The following is a 22,966-nucleotide window of genomic DNA, read 5'->3' as shown; positions in this document are numbered from 1 at the left end:
GTCTTTTCTGGGATGGAGTAGACCAAGGTGAATGGAAGCCAAGGGAACGGGTGTGTCTCGCCCGCTGTGCCCCCCACAAGAAGCAGCACTTGGAGCTGAGCCCTGGCGGGTTTATTATCCGTCTCGGGGTAGGGTGGGGGACTCGGCCTTCTCGTGAGGAGTTAGCTGGGGGCAGGGGCCCTTCACACAGGCCTGTAAGTCCCATTGTAGCTAAAGGGGGTAGGCGTGGAGCAGTGCCCGCCCTCCTCAGGGATCCATCGCTGCACGTAGTTGGGGCCATTGTCCCGAGGCCACACGATCACGGTGTCCCTGGATGCCACGGATGGGTCCTCGGGGAAGAAGTTGAAGGGCCGGAGCAGGAAGCCCAAGGAGTTCCCCGGGGTGGCCGTGTTGGGGATGTCCTCTGAGCGGGGGATGTGCAGGAAGCCCACTGTCACCCAGGCCACCAAGTCCTGTGGGAGAGAGGGGTGGGCAGTGCTGACGGGCTCAGAGAGGTGAGGGGTGAGCGACCCCTCCAGCTCTCCTTATAAGGAATGGGCAGATCTGGGGTCCACTGAGCTTGCTCTCCCCACAGCAAGGTGCCGCTGGCACAGGTCCCAGGACAGGGCGCAGCTCTAGTCTTGGGTTGGGGCTGGAAGAAGGCGGGGCCCGTACCTCTTCTTCAATGTTCTCATTGTTTTGAAGAAACTCCTCAAAGACCACAGGCGGGTCCCAGGGGTCGTTCTGGTTGTAGATGCTGCTGCTGCACAGCTCAGACTCCCGGTACTTGGTCACTGCCAGGGGGTACCTGCCGGGCAGAGCAGCCAGGTGGCTCTGGACACTGGAGGTGGCCCAGCCCCTCCTGGGGCACATCTGCAGGGCCAATGACGGGGCTTTCCCCGATTTCCACATCACCTCCTGGGAGCCTGTCAGTCTGACTGAGTGTCAGCGGGGGCTCAGGTGCTCAGAACAGGCCTTCCACTCCCCTCCTCAAGCACAGAGCCAAGCCCTGGAACACACACACGCGTGCACACACACACACACACACACATGCACATACGCGCGCGCACACATACACGCATGCACGCACACGTCTAGATACACTGCCACACAGACGCAGAGTCCCATAGACAGAAAAACAGCCACACCAGACACACGGAAATGTAGGGAGAGGCTATAGAGTTATGCCTTGGACTAACCTGTGGCAGGGCCATATACAAGTCCCAGCTCGAAGGGCAGAGCCCTCCTAGCACACCTAACAGTGACCTTGTAGTCCTCCCTTGTTCCTGGGTAGCTAATGGGCTGTGGGAGGTGCAGCAAGTGCTGCCAAAACAAGGCTTGAGTAACGAAATAGATTTGAAACTTGCAAGAACTTTGCAAACATGTTGACCACTCACCTTGCTTTGCTTTGTGTGCTCTGACTATAAAATAAACCCTCCGCTTACAGGCTGTGTCAATGTTTCCTCATCCAGGTAGTGATCCACCTTTTCCAACTGTGTTCTCTTGTCTGTCTTCTTTAATCCATCACTGCCCCTCCTCAGATTCACCCCTGGCGAGCTGGACGTGGTTCAGGGAAACACAGGGCAGGGCCTACAGTCTCCCTCCCTCCACCCAGCCTCCCAGGCCTCCTCACCTGGCCCAGGTGAAAGCCCGCTCCTCCTGCCAGCCGGGCGGCAGCACCTGCTCAGCCATGGAGTGGATCTGCAGCTGGTAGCTGCGCTGGTGGCCCCAGCGGTTTTCCTTGGGGCTGGTGAAGAGCAGGTACTTGGGCAGAGTCTGTCCGAAGCGGAAGGCCGCCTGTTGCTCGCGGGGGTACCCCGTCTGCTCTAGTGTTGGCTGGACCAGCTGGTGCTCCGGGCTCCAGGGGTTGGTGATGTTTTCTAGCTTCATTTCCAGGGTCTGGAAGCTATTCTTGGTGCCTGCATGTGTGAAGGGAGATGCAGAATGAGGATCCAGGCCCTCAAAACACCCACACCATTTTACACTGGGTTCTCCACCCTAGACCACATCCAGCAGCAAACCATCAGGGGCGAAGGATGTGTTGGGGGTTCACATGGAGCCAGCTGTGGGGAGGAAGGAAGGGATTAAACACAAAAACCACCAGGGGAACCAGAGGACGATGCGATAGGTAGAGGCAGCTGCGGTGGTTGTGGTGGGTCCCAGGCTTTGGGCTGTGCTGCAGTCCCAGAGAGGGGCGGCCGTCTTTCCCCAGCCGGGGGCTGTGTCCACCCCTGCTGTGCCCTGGGCGTGGAAAAGGGGCCTGAGCCAAGTGGGGAGGGTGGGGCTAGGAAGGGGAGCCACCTATCTGGTCCTGGGGGCCGGTTCTGACTTGAAGTCAGGCCACATCCTGCCCGATGCCTATGCCGCGTTGACAACATTAACCCAGGAGACACAGTGACTAACCCCAATGGAGCTGCATCTACCTCCAGGTGCCAGGCAGCAGCGACCTTGCTGACATTTGAGGCATTGCCCTTCTGCTACCCTGAGCGAACATTTCTACCCGAACCACCTGACCCAGGGGTCAGCGCGGCCCCAGGGCAGGGACAGGGTCCAGGCTGCCGCACACCGGGCAGCACTAGGGCGCTGTTCATGGTCACCCTTCCTGGGGCACAGGGACTCCAGCCCTGCGGGCACAGAAGCTGGCAGGGCACATTTTCCTGATGGTGTGCCTCCAGAGAGCAGTGTCTTCTCCCACAGTGGTAGTTAGTGTCTGCACACGGACGTCTGGCCTGGGGACATTTGGCGCCAGCAAGTCCTACCTGCCACGTCCAGGTCTACGCGGTAGTGCACTAGGTGAGTGTGCATGTTGCCGATCAGGTGCGTGTGCAGGCGTGTCCCGTGGCGCAGCCCCTCGGGCGTGTAGAAGGTGGCGTGCACGTAGCCAGTGGCGTGCATCTTGGCCTCCATCACCCCGTTGGGGTAGAAGATGAAGTCCCAAATGTAGTCGTAGTTGTAGACCGTGGACGTCGTCCGCAGCACCAGCATCTGGCCCTGGAGCCCTGCATAGAAGTTGAAGCCTCTGTTGGAGTCAGAGTCAAAGTGGCGCCGAAGGGGCACCCCCGTGGGCATCTCGAAGACACAGAGGGCTCGGGGGTAGTGGACTGGGTCGTCGGCATCGTAGTAGTGGAAGGCATCCAGGAAGGTGGCCGTCTCCGGGCAGTCGATGCCAGGGGCCAGCTCATGGGTGACGGTGCCCAAACCCCAGCCCATGTCGATGTACTTGGTCTGCATGCCCGCAGGTGTGTGGCCTCCATATAGCGACACTGCCTCCTGGACGCTCACCTCGTAGGCAATGCGCTCCCCACCGAAATGCACGTTCAGCACCTGCAGCCCCGTCGAGGACCGCAGCCTGAAGGCGAAGCTCCAGCCCCCGTAGAGCACGGCGTTGCCCTCCAGCCTGTAGCGGGGGCCTTGGGGCTGGACCAGGTGGGGGCCCTTCATGGTGATGGGGTTGGGGAAGTGCCCACGTGGCTTGTAGGACGAGAAGAGGGGTGGCTCCTCTGTGCCCTCGGCCCCCTTGCCCTCCGGGCGCAGGTCCTCCAGGACCACCACGTCCACCACTCCGGCATGGTACTTCTGAGCCAGCTCTTCCGGGCTTTGATAGAACTTTCCGTTATACCAGACCTGCTCCACCGCCCAGTCCTGGGTGTTCATGCTGCTATGGTTTAGGAGGAGCTCCAGGCCAGTGGGGTGCAGGTAGAAGCCTTCCACGAAACGCTGAAAGATGAACCATGTGCGGCGCTGGCCCGAGGCCAAGCCGGAAGGGGCCACGTCAGTGAAAGTCAGGCATCGATTGTGGCAGTCCCGGAAGGAGAAGCCCGTGGTGTCCAGGAAAAATCGGTGCAAGGGCCTGGTGGCCTTCTGCAGGGTGTGGCTAAGTAGGACATACTCTGCTGAGGAGAAGGGCCTGGAGTTCCAGGACAACCGGTGCCCAGACCTGGGGGGCAGCTGGCGCATGTAGTGGGGCCATGGCAGGGGTCCCACAGCAAACTCTGTGATGTTGGGATGCTCCTGGGCTCCGAAGAAGATGACGGCACGCGCCTCCCGCGCAGGCCGCCTCTGACCGTGGTCCAGAAATTTCAGCACCTGCTGCTTCCTGGGCAGCAGCATCTCAATGAGGAACACGGAGTTCTTGGCGATGGTTGATGTCCGGGAAGGCTCCAGCCTCAGGTCTTTACGGGACCAGAGGAAGCTGCGCACGGCCTTCAGCTCCTTGGTGCTCAGGTCCGCGAACACCCCGGCCTGGCTACGCAGGGTCCGAGGGGAGTGGTTTGCCATGGCCAGCGTCTGCAGCATCAGGACGGCAGCCACGGCCCAGCCGAGGACTGGGCTGTCTTTCCTCATGGCTCTAGGATGCAGGAGAGATGAACTTAGTTTTTTGGGAATACATGGATTTCCACTAGGCTCACCCCATAGTTTTCCTATAGACACAGCTTCCTCCCTCGTCGGCCACACCAGCCAGAGGCCATCCTGGGCTAACTGGGGCCCCAGGCTGCTCAGACCTGTGCTTTCCTTTGATTTTAATTCCACACTCTCCTCGCTTGTCTGTAAGCCTCGTTTGGTCCTGCAGATTTTCTCACCTACATCAACTCCACTTTCCCCTTATCTGTGCATTATCTCAGAGTGGCTGAAACTCTACTTGGCTAAGACCAAGTAGTTAGCTTATCAATGCGATATTCAGCAGGGCTGAAAATCAGGATAATATTGTTGTTGGCCAAATGGCTCAAGGCAATTCCTAACCTGATAATCCTTTTATTGTTTACCAAACTTTACCTTTGATATTCCTGTATGCATTCCTAAAGGGCAAATGTGTATTCAAATGAATAAAAGCAAATGGGACCCAGAAGTCAGGGAGCCTCTCCATTAGAGAAATGATTTCTGCCTGGCCCCACCCATGCCTTCTGAATTCATATTTCTTGTCTAGTGTATTCGTTTGTGCTTGGCCCCTTTTCGAGATCCTGAACCCTAGCTGCAAATGGATGTGGCATTCTGATCTGGTGCCTCGTAAGGGACCTGGAGAAGAAGATTCACCTGAGCGAAAAACAAAGAATAAAGGAAATTCACTGGAAAGGTGGGCGGTTCACTAAAAAGGTGGGGGAATTCACTCTGCGAAACCCATTGCAGCTTCGAAGTTGAGGACCATAACTGGACAAGGAACATCGTTTATTTCAGCCAGGCTATAATGGGGAAGAATTCAATTAAAAGGCAAAAACATCATTGTAAATTTTTAGCTTGCATGGTCAAGGATAAAGGAATTAAGGTGTCAGAGGATACTCTCTTAAATCAAGCTCAAGGAAAACAAGTGCTCTTGTCATCTTTAACTATGTGGGCTCTTGTTTGAGCTGCATTATGCCCACTTCGTATTGAGCACCAAAATTCTGTAATACCTAAGGCTCTGGATCCCCTGCCACTAGTGTGGAAAGGCTCAACAGCTAGAGAAATGGGACTAATAGTGTATCTAATAATAGAGTAGTATGCAAATCATCACTCCGCTACACTCACAAGCCACGCCCACCAGCCACGCCCCAGCCACGCCCACCATTCAATCTGAGTGAGTATGCAATTAAACTGAAAACATGGCGGCAGCCCCGCCCCCAGCCTCTCCAGGTCTCTGGGAGTTGGAGAAGTCAGGCGCCAGCGCCTGAGGCTGGCTGCAGCCACAGAGACCAAGAAGCCGCCTGCCCCATGATCCCAAGCTGCAGCCAGTCTCAGAAGCCTCAGGTCTGCCTGCCCAACGTCCTGGGGAGATGGAGAAACTGGGCCCCAGCGCCTGAGGCTGGCTGCATCCACGGAGACCAAGAAGCCACCTGCCCCATGATCCCAAGCTGCAGCCAGCCTCAGAAGCCTCAGGTCCGCCTGCCCAACGTCCTGGGGAGACGGAGAAACTGGGCTCCAGCGCCTGAGGCTGGCTGCAGCCACGGAGACCAAGAAGCCACCTGCCCCATGATCCCAGGCCTCAGCCAGCCTCAGAAGCCTTAGGTCCGCCTGCCTCACATCCACCTGCCCCACGTCCTGGGAAGACGGAGAAACCGGGCCCTGCGCCTGAGGCTGGGTGCGGCCGGGAGACGAAGAAGCTGCCCACCCCATGATCCCAGGCTGCAGCCAGCCTCAGAAGCCTCAGGTCCGCCCGCCCCATGTCCTGGGGAGACGGAGAAACCGGGCCCCAGCACCTGAGGCTGGCTGCAGCCACGGAGACCAAGAAGCTGCCTGCCCCGTGATCTCAGGCCTCAGCCAGTTGGAGAAGCGGTTCACCCCACGTCCTGGGGGAGACAAGAAACCAGGTGCCAGTGCCTGAGGCTGGCTGCAGCCCGGGAGATGAAGAAGCCGCCTGCCCTGTGATCCCAGGCTGCAGCCAGCAGCAGAAACCTCAGGTCCGCCTGCCCCACCTCCTGGGGGAGACTGAGAAACCCGGCCTCAGCGCCTGAGGCTGGCTGCGACCTGGGAGATGAAGAAGCCGACTGCCCCGTGATCCCAAGCCGCAGCCAGCTGGAGAAGCCGCCCTCCCCATGTCCTGGGGGAGACAAGAAACCGGGTGCCAGTACCTGAGGGTGGATGCGATCTGGGAGATGAAGAAGCCACTTGCCCTATGATCCCAGGCTACAGCCAGCTGGAGAAGCTGCCCACCCCATGTCCACCCGCCCCACGTCCTGGGAGAGATGGAAAAACCGGGCACCAGTACCTGAGGCTGGCTGCAGCCCGGGAGATGGAGAAGCCGCCCACCCTGCGGTCCTGGGCACCAGTACCTGTGGCTGGCTGCAGCCCGGGAGATGGAGAAGCCACCCACCCTGCGGTCCTGGGCACCAGTACCTGTGGCTGGCTGTGGCCTGGGAGACAGAGAAGCCGCCCACCCTGCGGTCCTGGGCATCAGTAACTGCGGCTGGCTGTGGCCTGGGAGACAGAGAAGCCGCCCACCCTGCAGTCCCGGGCACCAGCACCTGCGGCTGGCTGTGGCCTGGGAGACAGAGAAGCCACCCACCCTGCGGTCCTGGGCACCAGCACCTGCGGCTGGCTGTGGCCTGGGAGACAGAGAAGCCACCCACCCTGCGGACCTGGGCACCAGTAACTGTGGCTGGCTGTGGCCTGGGAGACAGAGAAGCCGCTCACCCTGTGGTCCAGGTGTCAGCACCTGCAGCTGGCTACAGCATGGTAGATGGAGAATCCGCCCACCCTGCAGTCCCGAGCACCAGCACCTGTGGCTGGCTGTGGCCTGGGAGACAAAGAAGCCGCCCACCCTGCAGTCCTGGGCGCCAGCACTTGCAGCTGCAGCACAGGCGAAGCCCCCTGTCCACCATCCCCTAAGGCTGCAGCCAGCCTGGGCGCCTATGGCTGACCAGAGGGAGAGAAGCCCGGATCCTGGGTGCCTGTGGTCAGCTGGAGGAGGGAATCCTGGGTACCAGGTGTGGGCCGAGGCAGAGGTAGTTAGGGGCAATCAAGCCAGCAGGGGAGCAGTTAGGGACAATCAGGCTGGTAGGCAGAAGCAGTTAGGGGCAATCAGGCAGGCAGGTGAGCGGTTAGGAGCCAGCAGTTCTGAATTGTGAGAGGGATGTCCAACTGCTGGTTATCCCATGAGGGGTCCCAGATTGGAGAGGGTGCAGGCCAGGCTGAAGGACACACTCCCCGCTGCCCCCCCCCCCCGTGCACGAATTTCGTGCACCGGGCCTCTAGTCATTTTATAAAAGGATTCTTTAATGCTTTGTCTAAAAATTACCATATGACACCTTGGGACAGGCAAATTTTAGCTAAAATAATTTTAGAGGCCAGTCAATACTCTGGAGAGCAGAATTTGATAAGATCCATGAAAGGAACTCTGATTTATTAATTCTTGTCTATATGTTATGGTCGCTTGTCTGTTGATTGTAATTTTATCTGTCTCTGTTTTTTATTGTTAGTTTATTAAGCATGCCTTTAATTTAATTTAATTTAATTTAATTTAATTTAATTTAATAGAAAAGAAACAGTAGATGGACAGGCCATTACTAAATTTCCCCAAAGCAAACAGAATGTGGGAATGGGGAGAGAAAGAATATAAGTGGAACACGTGGCTGATAACACAGATCCTAGGAAAATTCCCTAGACAAAGGAAAGTAACTAAAAAAGACCCCAGCCCATTAATTACTAGTCTTTTGGTAATCCTGTAAAATGGATGCCCACTCTTGAGGGTGTTATTAGAAGTCTAATTTTTGCCATGTTTTTATTTCCCAGTCCATCATTTTTAATTTGGATAGTTGAGACATTTTTCACAACTTAGGGATACGTCTGGGATTTCTGTACCCATGAAGAAAAAAAGGCTAGCTTAAGAGAAGGCGTGCCCCACTCGATTTTGGGTGGCCTCTTAGATTGAGCCCCATCTCCTCATGGATGCTATAGAATAAACCCAAGACTATTTTTCTTTAAAAGATGCTATAATGAGTCAAGGAAAATATACAGGCTGTGTTTGGGCAACAAGATTAGTGTTTCCATAATAATGGGTAATTTTGAATAATAATGGACCACATTCCAAGGTTGCCTCCCAAATCTTGGGCCACTTCTGTTTTTATAAAATAAAAATAAAATAATATTTTAACATCAAAGCCACTGAAAATCAGTAAGTTATCTGTGTTACAGAATTTGCCAAAGAAAATGCTTTGGATAATAATAATTGGCTTTAAAATCTTAAAGTTATTAAAACATAAATAAATAGATGTAACTAAAATAAAGAATTTATAATAAAGCTTTTCAGTAATAATTATAAATATATTAATAATGAAAGTCAGTCACTCAAGAGGAGACTGACTGCACTCTGTTAGAGGAAAGAGCCAATCGCATTTCCCACAGCAGCAACCTTAGATGTTATCTCTAAGGAAGAATGTAGCAGTTTTAAATTCAAAGTGGCTACAGGCCTGCTCCCTCCTCCCCCTGCTTTTTCATCAGCCTCCCATGTGACAGGCAGGGATATTTGCCAGCCTCATATATAGTTTTCCAAAGTCTTTGGTAACTGAAAACATTAGAACATTGCTGAATTAAATAATAAAAATGATTAAATATCTAGGTATTTTAAAATGACAAAAACCTGAAATATTAATGTGAGTTTGCCTCATATGAAAAATCTAAAAAATTAGATTTGAATCTATTAATTAAATATGTCTTGTACTTTATTTAAAATATATAGTTAAAAATATAAATTTATTACTAATCTAAGAAATGTTAAGTATTTAACTTGCCACCTAAAATTTGAGGCTTCTAAGATTTTAATTTAAATTAAGTTGAGAGAAATTATATGGTTGTGATAACAAAATACATAAAGTATAGAAATTCATCTTTGAGAAAAATAATTCTTGTATTTTCTCTGGAAAAATTAGTAGTTAAAAATATATTGTAGTCCTTATATGTACTATATGTGGTAACATTTCAACATAGGATATAGTATTTTATTGGTCTGATTAAAAAAAAGAATTTATTCTATGGTCTGGACATAATTTTTAATATAAAAACCAGTTTAAATTTAATTGATATATTTTAGAATAATAACAAAGAGTGTATAATATTATCTTTGGATTATGTATATTTGATAATATTTTCCAGTTAAATTTCAAGACTTTAACTGAGAGATAGCTTTGGGACATTTCAAGGGCCCTGGAATGATTCAAGGTTTTATTCTCTCTTCTTAAAGGAAATATTTTTAAACCCAATTAGGTTGATCTATTATACTTTAAGTCATGTGGGAAGCTTTATAAAATAAAAATTAGTAAGTGTGTTCTACTTATATACATATATTTTAAATGTTATAAAGGTTTCTACCTCTAAGCTTGGCAGGACAAGGTTGCATACATAGTGCCTCAGACAGTCTGCTTTTCAGATAGGCTAGAGGTCGGTGGCATCTGTACTTCATAGGTCAAATGTATAGGTTTGCTTACTTTACTTTTTCAAAAAAGATGCATGCTTTGTTTACTTGATGGATTGGCTTTTTACAAAAGAATCAAATTCTTATATAAACCCATTTATATGGGAAACCAATATTTTATGAGCAATTTGTTCTAACAAATTGACTCTAACAAAGTCCAAAGTAAAATTTTCATACATATGCAAATGAGCAATAGCCAAAAATAATGCTGTTTAAAAGTAAATTTAAGCTTAATAAAACAGAGAAATTTTAACATATTTTCTGAGACTATTTACAAAGTAAATAAAAAGTTATTATTCAAGCATTAAATATCACCATTAATGAAAAACCATAAGTAAAAAGAGAATTACTTTTACTTGAAATGTATGCATTGTAGTATTTAATAGCAAAACTACTTCTCTCCTACTGGATTTCTGAATAGCAACCAAGTTTGTTGTTTTGTTTAAAAGAAAGTAAAAGTGTTTAAAAGAAACTCCCTAAATGTGGCTTAGAGATCCCTCTTGGAGGAAATACAGAGGGAAATGCTCTTCAAATATCTAGGAACTGTAATTAAAAGTCAATATATTAGGCCTCAAAAGGTGGAAATATGAAAAGATTGCCTTAAAACCTTAATGACTTTTAGAAATTATTAGAGATCATTAATTAGTTAAGACCTTATCTAAAAATCTCTATAGGAGAAATGACAAATTTATGCAATATACTAAGAAAGTTTTTATCAAGTATATATAAAGACCTACAGAATCATTTTCCAATTTTGTGGCTCGCATGTAACAGCAGTTTGCAACCATCTAGAAAATATAAATGCCAAGTTGTTTGGGACCATCTAGTAAATCCTATCTTCCCTAAACCAAGGACACTTAAGAGTAAATAATTTGCATTTTCCCTCCCTACACAAAGCTTATGTCTATATACTCAAAAAGAATGATAACAAAAATCCAATTAGTATCATTTACTGTTCATACCCAAGGACAAAAGAAGAATAAACCTTATTTGAGACTGATTTAAATTGGCAAATTGAAGTAAGTGAATATTCAGGGGAACTTAGTTGTCACCTACTAAAAAACAAGTTACTACAATTTTATATTACACTCCTATTAGTATACCAAAAAATACTAGGCAGGAACCTATTCCTGGAGCATTAGCTAGTTTACTAATGGTTCATTTAATAGCAAAACTACTTATCATGCAATGAATTCAGACCGAGTCATCTAGACCAGTCATACTTCTGGACAAACAATTGAATTAGAAGCTATCAAGGCTGCATTGTAGAATTTCCAAAACCCTCTTAATATTATTTCTGATCTGTCTTTGCTGATGGCCTGGTAAACAGAATTGCAACTACTCAATTAAAATGGCTCAGAGACAAAAGTCTATTTACAGTATTTAAATAGGTCCTGGATCTTTAACAAAAGGAAATGCATATGCTGATCAATTAGTTACTTTATTAAAATAGGCCACAGAATCTCATCAGCTTTTACATCAGCCTGCCAAAATGTTGTCTAAACAATTCTCATTCATGTAACAGCAGGCAAAACAGATTATCAAGGAATATTCCACTTTCATGTTTCCAATTTTAAAAAGAAAAAGGGGCAATAATGGAGAAATCTGTAAGTAAACTACATCACACTTTAATTACTTAAATTTTTTTTCACTTGTAATGCTGATGGCAAGACACCCATGGAATTACACTAGTGTCAGAATAAGCCAAAGGAAAATGGTCTGGTTAAATGGAAAGATCCTGAGTGTGGTTTATGGAAGGGTCCCTTTATTAACTTTTGGTCGAGGATATGCTTGTGTATTTCCAGAAAATTCCTCCAAGCCTATGTAGATTCCTGCAATGTGAATCCAAGAGAGGACCTTGCACCCTGAGCTTCACCCTGTACCTATGCCTGCAGACAGTCAACTGCTCCAGCCACAGATAGCAGTGGCCCCGGGCAACATGCTGAAGATAAGAAATGGGAGGAGAACAAGACAGAGGAGCAACAGTCCAGTGATGACCTGAGGGATGGTGAAGAAGCCTTGCCATGCTAGCAGTCATCGGTTGTGCAGTGGTGCAGGTTTCCCTGGGTAAAACCAAAGAAGGTTGGACCTGCATTGTCATTGCCCATCGTTAGTCCACAATCTAGAACTTGAATATCATTGCTGTCATGTCACAGGGGATAGTAATTGGAAAGGGGACCCATAAAGAACTAATGGCCCAGAAAGAAGCCTACTACAGACTAATTCCTTAAATGCCTGGCAGCAATTTAAAAAGGACATGAAAGAACTCTGTCTCATTCTTGTTCTTATATGTTTATTTCAGTCTGCAGATGTGTAATGAAAAGTATTAAAAGGACTCAAGCTCTGCAAATGGCATACACCTTTCTAAATTTATTAAGAAAAAAAAGGGGGGGGGGAAATGCTGAAGGCTAAGACCAAGAGTAGTTAGCATATCAATGTGATATTCAGCAGGGCTGAAAATCAGCATAATATTGCCCTGCTGTTGGACAAATGGCTCAAGGAAATCCCCTAACCCAGTGGTCAGCAAACTCATTAGTCAACAGAGCCAAATATCAACAGTACAACGATTGAAATTTCTTTTGAGAGCCAAATTTTTAAACTTAAACTTCTTCTAATGCCACTTCTTCAAAACAGACTCGCCCAGGCCGTGGTAATTTGTGGAATAGCCACACTCAAGGGGCCAAAGAGCCCCCTGTGGCTCCTGAGCTGCAGTTTGCCAACCACGGCCCTAACCTGATAATCCTTTTATTGTTTACCAAACTTTACCTTTGATATGCCAGTATGCATTCCTAAAGGGCAAATGTGTATTCAAGTGAATAAAAGAAAATGGGACCCAGAAGTCAGAGAGCTTCTCCATTAGAGAAAGTTTTTTTGCCTTGCCCCCCATGCCACCTAAATTCATATTTCTTGTCTAGTGTATTCATTTGTGCATGACCCCTTTTCAAGATCCTGGACCCTAGCCGCAAATGAATGTAGTATCCACAATCCACTTTTAGGGTGACTTAGCCAGGGCCTGTGACAAAGGGTACCTCTCCAAATGCACTTCTTGTGTCCTGTGTCTGGGACAAAAAGGGGGTGCAGTGATAAATCATAAACTCCTCCTTGGGCAGGTCACGTGGGTAGTGATGGCCCGGGTCATGAATGGTTTTAAAGCCAGCCCTGGCCACTGCTGCTGTCCATTTAGGTTAACACACCTTTGAAATACCACAGTGACCCTCTTTTTCATCCTTCTGAGGTGTAACCATCCTCAAGGGAGCACTCCATCTTGTAGATAGAGCATTGGCCCTCGCTCTCTTGCATCTCCATGTCATGTTGCTCAACTCCCAGTGTGTAACTGAGACTACAAACTGTCATTCTCGGGAGGACTTGAGATCCTGCTTTCTGTCACTTGTCATCAGTTTTGGCTCAAATAAACTCTGATAAAAATTATTTATACGTTTGGATGTTTTTTATGTTGACATGGGTATTAATAGTAGAACTCTATTTTTGATACACCAGAACATTTTTCATTCTAAAATTTAAAATGCAGTGCAGAAGTTCAAAGGGTGGACTCTGGGGTCAGGCTGCCTGGGTTTAAGAGCTACATGTCCCGCCACTAGGACCAGCTGTGTGACCTTGGGCAGGTTGCTTAAACTCTCTGGGCTTCCATTTTCTCAATTGTACTATGGAAATAAACAATCATAGTACCTACTTCCTAGGGTTTTGAGGGAAATCAATTGGTCATTAGAATAATTTGTTTAGAACTGTGCTTTCCTTCTAGGAAGCACTCAAGAATCCCTAACTACTCTTCTATTAAAAAAATATTTTTATTGATTTCAGAGAGAGATAGAAACAACAATGATGAGAATCATTGATTAGCTGCCTCCTGCACGCCCCTAAATGGATTAAGCCCACAACCCGGGCATATATCCCTTCTGGTTCATAGGTTGACACTCAACCACTGAGCCACCATGGCCTGCGCTACTCTTCTGTTTTAAAGCCAACACTCAGGAGACACGCAGAGGATTTTTAATTTAAGCAGCATAGACGGAGTTGACTGAGATTAGGCTGTAGACTATGGCTGAGTGAGGACCAGTTGGCCAGTGCTGCCCGGCTGCTTTGTGTCCTTGGTGGGGCACTCAGTTTGTGGCCGATTGACCATCTGCGGCTCTTAGGAGGGCACTTCAGGGTGTGGCCATCCCAGGTGGTGATACAGGGAGATGTCCTTTTCCCTTCCATTTCTGGGGTGGGTGTGGTCAGGGCCTTCACTCATAGCCCATTCCCCAGAGCATCCACTCAGTCCCTGTGCCTGGTCCTGTCCCCCTGGCCCTGGTGCAAGGGCAGGGACTCACCTGACTTGTGCTGTCCAGCCTGAAGGGTTGGGTGAGACACAGGGGCGCTGGGGGAAGCCAGAGACCACAGAAGGCTACGGGGTGAGCTCTTGTTTTACTATTACATTTTGGGTCAGCCTCCTTTTTAAAGGAGACTTTACTTTTTAGAGCAGTTCTTGGTTCACAGCAAAATTGAGCAAAGGTACAACGACTCCCCATCTGCCCTCTGCCCCTCACATGTACAGTCTCCCCCATTTTCAACACTCCTCACCAGAGTGGTACATTTGTTACAATCAGTGAACCTACACTGACACATCATTAGCATCCAAAGTCCATAGTTTACCTCAGGGTTCACTCTTGGTGCTGTACACTCCATGGTTTGGACAGATATATACTGACATGTAACCGCCATTGCTAATCCCACGGAGTAATTTCACTGCCATAAAAATCCTCTGTGCTCAGCTACTCATCCCTCCCTTGCCCCGTGCCCCTGCCCCCCCGCCAATCTTTTACCATCTCCATAAATTTTTGCGTTTTCCAGAATGTCATAAGGTCGAACTCACCAGTCTGTAGCCTTTTCAGACTGGCTTCGTTCATCTAGGAATATGCAAGTTCCTAATGTCTTTTCTTGGCTGGGCCTCCATTTTTAGAACTGCTTATCCCCAAATGCCTTTCTGCTCTGGTAGAAGAGCGAGGTGACTTGGCTGTCCCTTTAAGCTTATCCTCCCCAGTACACCCTGTGTGCGGTGTCCCAGTGGGCAGCTAGGGCATGGACTGTGGCATTGAAGCCACGGGAGGGGAGAATGTGGCGGGCAATGTGCTCTTCTCCTCTCCAGCTGAGAACAGCATCCACTTCCCCACTGAGCCTTTACCATCTCGCCTCTGGGAGGTTGCCCCTCGCTTTCTGGGCCTCTGGAGTCTTCATTTCTCCTGGCCCTCACTCCAGGCCTCGCTTCCCTCCCCTCCCAGTCATCGCCTTCTCGACTCTCCTGATGGCCCATCAGAACATACCTGTGTGCTCTGCTCCTCTCGCCTCTGCAGCCAGCCTGTGCCTGGGCTCCTTCTGGAGCTTTATGGATCTGTTGGACCCGCCCTGGAGGGAGGGACAGGGTGAGGGCTGGGTCGATCAAGGTGGGGACACACGTAGGGCTCAGGGGGCTCCACAGTCGGCAGGGGCTATGGCCGAGGATGGGCACCGGGCTCTGCTGCCAGGGGGTCCTGTTGCACCTACAAGTACCCAGGTTTGGAAATGCCCCAGTTTTCCACCACTTCAGCCGCGGGGCTCACTTCTGTTTCTCCCAACACCCATGTCCTAGTTGTCTGTTTCCTTTCATTACTCCTGCCACAGGGCATGTCCACAAGAGCTCTCTATGGTGTCATATTCCCTGTTTGGAGCAATGTCAGCGGTGTGATGCCATAATTTATTAAAGTAAATGTTGAGTTTCAAAGGCCAGAAATAAAGACAAGAGGAAATTGACCAGCAAGCAGTCTCAGGTGAAGTGGATGGAGGGACAAAGGTGGAGGCTGATTGAGTTGGACACCACCAACAAAAACAGGGAGCCTGACCCACATCTAGAATGGGGAGCTAGAGCCAGAGCCAGAGCCAGAGCCAGAGCCAGAGCCAGAGCAGCATGGGGACCATGAAGCCACTGAGCTAAGACTCTAGAGGAAGTCTTTGCATCTCGGAAACCATGACAGGATGAGGAAGGAAGGGAGGGATTGGCTGGGGAGAAAGTCCTCAGGATGGCTGTGGCCAGGGCCCAGAGAAAGGAGAAGGGACAGGGGCTGGGGGTTTGGGGAGGCACCTGTGCAGGGAAGGGACACAGTACTAAGGTGGCTTAGTTAGATGACAAGGGCAAGCTTGGCCTTGGAAGAAAGAACCAATAGGTCTTTGTCCCCTTAATCACCAAGTCTTGAGTGGTTTTTAAAAATTGTTATACTAGAGGCCTGGTGCATGAATTCATGCACAGTTTGGGTCCAGCCTGCCTTCCTTTATTGGGTGATATTGGTCCGGGCTGGTTCAGGGGGGGGGGGGGAAAGGCCACAGGCAGTTGGCCAGCCGGCCACTACCCCTGGTCAAACTCCTGGTTAAACTCCTGGTTAAGGGAACAATTTGAATATTAGCCTTTTATTATATAGGACTAAAGGCCTGGTGCATGAAATTCGTGCATGGGAGGGGGTCCCTCAGCCCATCCTGCACCCTCTCGCAATCTGGGACCCCTCGGGGGATGTCTGTCTGCAAGGATCAGGCCTAAACTGGCAGTCAGCTATCCCTCTCCCAATCTGGGACAGCTGGCTCCTAACCGCATACCTGCCTGCCTGCCTGATTGCCACACTGCCTCTGCCTGCCTGCCTGATTGCCCCTAACCACTTGTCTGTCTGTCTGATGGCCCCTAACTGCCTCTGCCTTGGCCCCCACAACCGGGACCCAGGCTTCCCTCTCTCTGATTGGCGTCAGGCACCCACAAACTGGGCTTCCCTCCCTCTGGCCAGCTGCGTCACAACAGACCCGGTCCAGGACTGCCAGGGCTGGCTGCAAGCACCTGGGACCCTAGGAGGCACTGCCTGGGCCCTTACTTTGTCAGGAAGGATGTCTGGAGGGTTGTCTGGAAGATGTCAGGTCTATCTGGTCTAATTAGCATATTACCCTTTTATTAGTATAGATGACTTTTGTATTTATTTTGTCTTCTTTTTTTCACCTGAATCCAAGGGTGTTTTTATTGATTTTGGAGAGAAAGGATGGGAGATTGAGAGACAGAGAGAGACACTGAAGTGAGAGAAACATCTATCTGTTGCCTCCCTTACATGCACTGACTGGGCACTGAACCTGCAACCTAGGTATGTGCCCTGGCCAGGAATCAAACCAGCAACCTTTTGGTGTACCCAACGATGCACCAACCAACCAAGCCACCTGGTCAGGGTGGACTTTTGTATTTCTCATCATTAACATCCTGCTACTTTCACTGCAAGTGATTTCAGTATTTATTGGCAGCTAGATAAAGGAAGGAGAAAATAGTTAGTTAACCTGATACTTGTTTGCAATTCCAGAAGGCACTTGGAGTCTCCAAGGAAGGCAATTAGCTTTAAATGCATAAAGGATAATTAATACAGTGACTTCACTTACGTCTTTCACCCTCAGTCATGGGGTCACCATGGAGACTTGCGGAGGTTTGCATCCTAAGAGAGTTGTAGGAAAAACCTGATGTTGAGAAGTGCAACCTGTTTCTGTTCTACAAAGGAGTGTAGGGAGTGGCTATAGCAGTGATGGAGAACCTATGACATGCGTGTCAGCACTGACTCGCGTAGCCATTTCTGATGACACGCGGCCGCTGGGTTATTAAATACAATCATATATAACAATTATACATTTATGCTATTTAAACTATAAATATTGCGAAATAATGTTTTTTTTCCTCAAAGTGACACACTACCCGAGTTATGCTCAGTTTTTTTGGTGAAGTTTGACACACCAAGCTCAAAAGGATGCCCATCACTGGGCTATAGAGTCTTGGACTAACTTGTGGCTGAGCCACATACAAGTCCTTCTGCCCTCCAAGCAAAACTAAGCTTGACTTGTAGTCCTCCCTTGTTCCTGGATAGCTAATGGGCTGTGTGAGGTGCAGCAAGTGCTGCCAAAACAAGGCTTGAGTAACGAAATAGATTTGAAACTTGCAAGAACTTTCAAACATGTTGACCACTCACCTTGCTTTGCTTTGTGTGCTCTGACTATAAAATAATCCTTCTGCTTACAGGCTGTGTCACTGTTTCCTCATCCAGGCAGTGATCAACCTTTTCCAACTGTGTTCTCTTGTCTGTCTTCTTTAATCCTTCACTGTCCCTCCTCAGGTTCACCCCTGGAATGCTGGACGTGGTTCAGGGAAACACAGGGCAGGACCTCCAGCCTCCTCACCTCCCAGCTCCCAGGCCTCCTCACCTGGCCCAGGTGAAAGCCCGCTCCTCCTGCCAGCTGGGCGGCAGCACCTGCTCAGCCATGGAGTGGATCTGCAGCTGATAGCTGCGCTGGTGGCCCCAGCGGTTCTCCTTGGGGCTGGTGAAGAGCAGGTACTTGGGCAGAGTCTGTCCGAAGCGGAAGGCTGCCTGGCGCTAGCGGGGGTACCCCGTCTGCTCTAGTGTTGGCTGGACCAGCTGGTGCTCCGGGCTCCAGGGGTTGGTGATGTTTTCTAGCTTCATTCCCAGGGTCTGGAAGTTATACTTGGTGCCTTCATGTGTAAAGGCAGATGCAGAATGAGGATCCAGCCCCCAAAACACGCCCACCATTTTACACTGGGTTCTCCACCCTAGACCACATCCAGCAGCAAACCATCAGGGGCGAAGGATGTGTTGGGGGTTCGCATGGAGCCAGCTGTGGGGTGGAAGGAAGGGATTAAACACACAAGCCACCAGGGGAAACAGAGGACAATGCAATAGGTCATGGCAGCTGCGGTGGTTTGGGTGGGACTGTGGGCAGTTCCTTTGAGCCCTGGGTCCCAACTTTAAGCTGTCCTGCAGTCCCAGAGCGGGGCGGCCATCGTTCCCCAGGTGGGGGCTGTGTCCACCCTTGCTGTGCCCTGGGCGTGGAAAAGGGGGCTGAGCCAAGTGGGGAGGGTGGGGCTAGGAAGGGGAGCCACCTATCTGGTTCTGAGGGCCGGTTCTGACTTGATGTCAGGCCACATCCTGCCCGATGCCTATGCCGCGGTGACACCATTAACCCAGGAGACACAGTGACTAACCCCAATGGAGCTGCGTCCACCTCCACGTGCCAGGCAGCAGTGACCTTGCTGACGTTTGACGCATTGTCCTCTCTGCTACCCTGAGCGAACATTTCTACCCTACCCACCCGACCCAGGGGTCAGCGCAGCCCCAGGGTAGGGACAGGGTCCAGGGTGCCGCACCCCGGGCAGCACTAGGGCGCTGTTCACGGTCACCCTTCCTGGGGCACAGGGACTCCAGCCCTGCGGGCATAGAAGCCGGCAGGGCACGTTCTCCTGATGGTGTGTATATGGGGCACAGCATCGTCTCCCACAGTGGTAGTTAGTGTCTGCACACGGACGTCTGGCCTGGGGACATTTGGCGCCAGCGAGTCCTACCTGCCACGTCCAGGTCTACGCGGTAGTGCACTAGGTGAGTGTGCATGTTGCCGATCAGGTGCGTGTGCAGGCGTGTCCCGTGGCGCAGCCCCTCGGGCGTGTAGAAGGTGGCGTGCACGTAGCCAGTGGCGTGCATCTTGGCCTCCATCACCCCGTTTGGGTAGAAGATGAAGTCCCAAATGTAGTCGTAGTTGTAGACCGTGGACGTCGTCCGCAGCACCAGCATCTGGCCCTGGAGCCCTGCATAGAAGTTGAAGCCTCTGTTGGAGTCAGAGTCAAAGTGGCGCCGAAGGGGCACCCCCGTGGGCATCTCAAAGACTCAGATGGCTCGGGGTTACCATCGTAGTAGTGGAAGGCATTGAGGAAGGTAGCCGTCTTCGGGCAGTCGATGCCAGGGGCCAGCTCATGGGTGACGGTGCCCAAACCCCAGCCCCCGTCGAGGTACTTGGTCTGCATGCCCGCAGGTGTGTGGCCACCGTACAGCACCACTGCCTCCGGGATACTCACCTTGTAGGCATTGCGCTCCCCACCAAAATGCACGTTCAGCACCTGCAGCCCCGTCGAGGACCGCAGCCTGAAGGCGAAACTCCAGACCCCGTAGAGCATGGCGTTACCCTCCAGCCTGTAGCGGGGGCCTTGGGCCTGGACCAGATGGGAGCCCTTCTCGGTGATGGAGCTTGGGATGACCCTGCGTGGCTTGTAGGATGAGAAGAGGGGTGGCTCCTCCGTGTCCTCAGCCCCCTTGCCCTGGGGTCTCAGGTCCTCCAGGACCACCACGTGCACCTCTCTGTCATTGTACTTCCGAGCCAGCTCTTCCGGGCTTTGGTAGAACTTTCCGTTGTACCAGACCTGCTCCACCACCCAGTCCTGGGTGTTCATGCTGCTGTGGTCCAGGAGGAGCTCCAGGTCAGTGGGGTTCAGGAAGAAGCCTTCCACAAAACCCTGCAAGATGAACCATGTGCGGCGCTGGCCTGAGGCCACGTCCGAAGGGGTTACGTCAGTGAAAGTCAGGCATCGGGTTTGGCAGTCCCGGAAGGAGAAGCCCGTGGTGTCCAGGAAAAATCGGTGCAAGGGCCTGGTGGCCTCCTGCAGGGTGTGGCTCAATAGGACATACTCTGCTGAGGAGAAGGGCCTGGAGTTCCAGGACACACGGTGCCCAGACCTGTGGGGCAGCTGGCGCATGTAGTGGGGCCATGGTAGGGGCCCCGCAGCAAACTCTGTGATGTTGGGATGCTCCTGGGCTCTGAAGAAGATGACGGCACGTGCCTCCCGCGCTGGCTGCCTCTGACCGTGGTCCAGAAATTTCAGCACCTGCTGCTTCCTGGGCAGCAGCATCTCAATGAGGAACACGGAGTTCTTGGCGATGGTTGATGTCTGGGAGGGCTCCAGCCTCAGGTCTTTCCTGGCCCAGAGGAAGCTGCGCACGGCATTCAGCTCCTTGGTGCTCAGGTCAGCGAACACCCGGCATGGCTGTGCAGGGTCCGCGGGGAGTGGTTTGCCATGGCCAGCGTCTGCAGCATCAGGAAGGCAGCCATGGCCCAGCCAAGGGCTAGGCTCTGTTTTCTCATGGCTCTAGGAAGTGGGAGAGATGAACTTAGTTTTTTGGGAATACATGAATTTCCACTAGGCTCGCTCCATAATTTTCCTATAGACACACCTTGCTCCCTCGTCGGCCACACCAGCCAGAGGCCATCCTGGGCTAACTGGGGCCCCATGCTGCTCAGACCTGTGTTTTTCATTGATTTTAATTCCACACTCTCCTCCCTTGTCTGTAAGCCTCGTTTGGTCCTGTAGATTTTCTAACCTATATCAACTCCACTTTCCCCTTATATGCATTATCTCAGAGTGGCTGAAACTCTACTTGGCTAAGACCAAGTAGTTAGCTTATCAATGTCATATTCAGCAGGGCTGAAAATCAGGATAATATTGTTGTTGGCCAAATGGCTCAAGGCAATTCCTAACCTGATAATCCTTTTATTGTTTACCAAACTTTACCTTTGATATTCCTGTATGCATTCCTAAAGGGCAAATGTGTATTCAAATGAATAAAAGCAAATGGGACCCAGAAGTCAGAGAGCCTCTCCACTAGAGAAATGATTTCTGCCTGGCCCACCTCATGCCTTCTGAATTCATATTTCTTGCCTAGTGTATTCGTTTGTGCATGGCCCCTTTTCCAGATCCTGAACCCTATCTGCAAATGGATGCAGCATTCTGATCTGGTGCCTCGTAAGGGACCTGGAGAAGAAGATTCACCTGAGCAAAAAACAAAGAATAAAGGAAATTCACTGGAAAGATGGGAGGTTCACTAAAAAGGTGGGGGAATTCACTCTGCACAAAACCCATTGCAGCTTCGAAGTTGGGGACCATAACTGGACAAGGAACATCTTTTATTTCAGCCATGCTATAATGGGGAAGAATTCAATTAAAAGGCAAAAACATCATTGTAAATTTTTAGCTTGCATGGTCAAGGATAAAGGAATTAAGGTGTCAAAGGATACTCTCCTAAATCATGCTCAAGGAAAACAAGTGCTCTTGTCATCTTTAACTATGTGGGCTCTTGTTTGAACTGCATTATGCCCACTTCATATTGAGCACCAAAATTCTGTAATACCTAAGGCTCTGGATCCTCTGCCTCTAGTGTGGAAAGGCTCAATCAACAGCTAGAGAAAATGGGGCTAATAGTAATTTTATAAAAGGACTGTTTAATGCTTTGTCTAAAAATTACCATATGACACCTTGGGACAGGCAAATTTTAGCTAAAATAATTTTAGAGGCCAGTCAATACTATGGAGAGCAGAATAGGATAAGGTCCATGAAAGGAACTCTGATTTATTAATTCTTGTCTATATGTTATGGTCGCTTGTCTGTTGATTGTAATTTTATCTGTCTCTGTTTTTTATTGTTAGTTTATTAAGCATGCCTTTAATTTAATTTAATTTAATTTAATTTAATAGAAAAGAAACAGTAGATGGACAGGCCATTACTAAATTTCCCCAAAGCAAACAGAATGTGGGAATGGGGAGAGAAAGAATATCAGTGGAACATGTGGCTGATACACAGATCCTAGGAAAATTCCCTAGACAAAGGAAAGTAACTAAAAAAGACCCCAGCCCATTATTACTAGTCTTTTGGTAATCCTGTAAAATGGATGCTGACTCTTGGGTCCTCAGAGCTGCTAACTGAAGGGATCTCTAAAAAGCAAACCATTTTGTTATGACGCAAAAGAAAAGACTAATGATCTTAAAAGTGTGTCGGCTGCTTGGTCCCAAGAGGGAAAGGGGGATACGGAGACTTGCCTGCAGCCCTGTTGTTTGCACACTTGGGCTTTTTCCTCTTCAAATTCTTGCGTCTGATTACTAAGCCCAATACATAGGATCCTCCAGTTGGGGACACCCTGGGAGACTTGCAGGGGAAAGTTGTTTTTCTGGATCCTGGGGATCTGAGCAGGAAGTGACTTTCGGAAAGCCGGCTCTGAGGAAGCCCACTTTCACAAACCAGTATTGAGTGCCACAGAGAAAGAAGGCTAGAGAGGCCATATAGACCCGGAAGTCAATCCAGAAACACTGCCACCCAGGGGCTGAATCACAAATTGACTCTTGTGTAATCAAGCATAAAGGAATAGGAGAAATTAAGACATCGCCTGCTTAAAAATCAGGACTGGCTTACAACACTGAGGAGCAGTGGAACGCAGGGATCTGCAACACTCTCCT

The 22,966-nt window shown here is 49.8% G+C and overlaps 2 protein-coding genes across 2 annotated transcripts; both read right to left on the bottom strand.

Annotated features, from left to right (window-relative positions):
• Positions 1-182: 182 nt before the first annotated feature.
• LOC307108680 (diamine oxidase [copper-containing]-like) lies at positions 183-15,287 on the bottom strand (the record flags this gene model as incomplete). The annotated part of the gene is made up of 6 exons (XM_079786831.1): positions 15,181-15,287; positions 14,187-14,237; positions 2,739-4,327; positions 1,613-1,898; positions 655-787; positions 183-452 (listed from the first exon to the last, which is right to left on the bottom strand). The coding sequence occupies exons 3-6, from the start codon at positions 4,321-4,323 to the stop codon at positions 183-185; spliced, it is 2,274 nt and encodes a 757-aa protein (XP_079642957.1). The 5' UTR covers positions 4,324-4,327; positions 14,187-14,237; positions 15,181-15,287.
• Positions 15,288-18,099: 2,812 nt separating this feature from the next.
• Positions 18,100-20,824, bottom strand: LOC307108468 (diamine oxidase [copper-containing]-like; the record flags this gene model as incomplete). Its single annotated transcript, XM_079786473.1, is given in 5 exon segments — positions 18,100-18,273; positions 18,277-18,389; positions 19,257-19,575; positions 19,581-20,725; positions 20,728-20,824. Coding segments are annotated over 5 exon segments (1,848 nt in total).
• Positions 20,825-22,966: the final 2,142 nt, after the last annotated feature.

Source organism: Cnephaeus nilssonii (assembly GCF_951640355.1).
Source record: "Cnephaeus nilssonii genome assembly, chromosome: 12".
Taxonomy (NCBI): domain Eukaryota; kingdom Metazoa; phylum Chordata; class Mammalia; order Chiroptera; family Vespertilionidae; genus Cnephaeus; species Cnephaeus nilssonii.
Note: the sequence above shows the minus strand (reverse complement) of the source record. Positions and strands in the feature narration are given on the sequence as shown.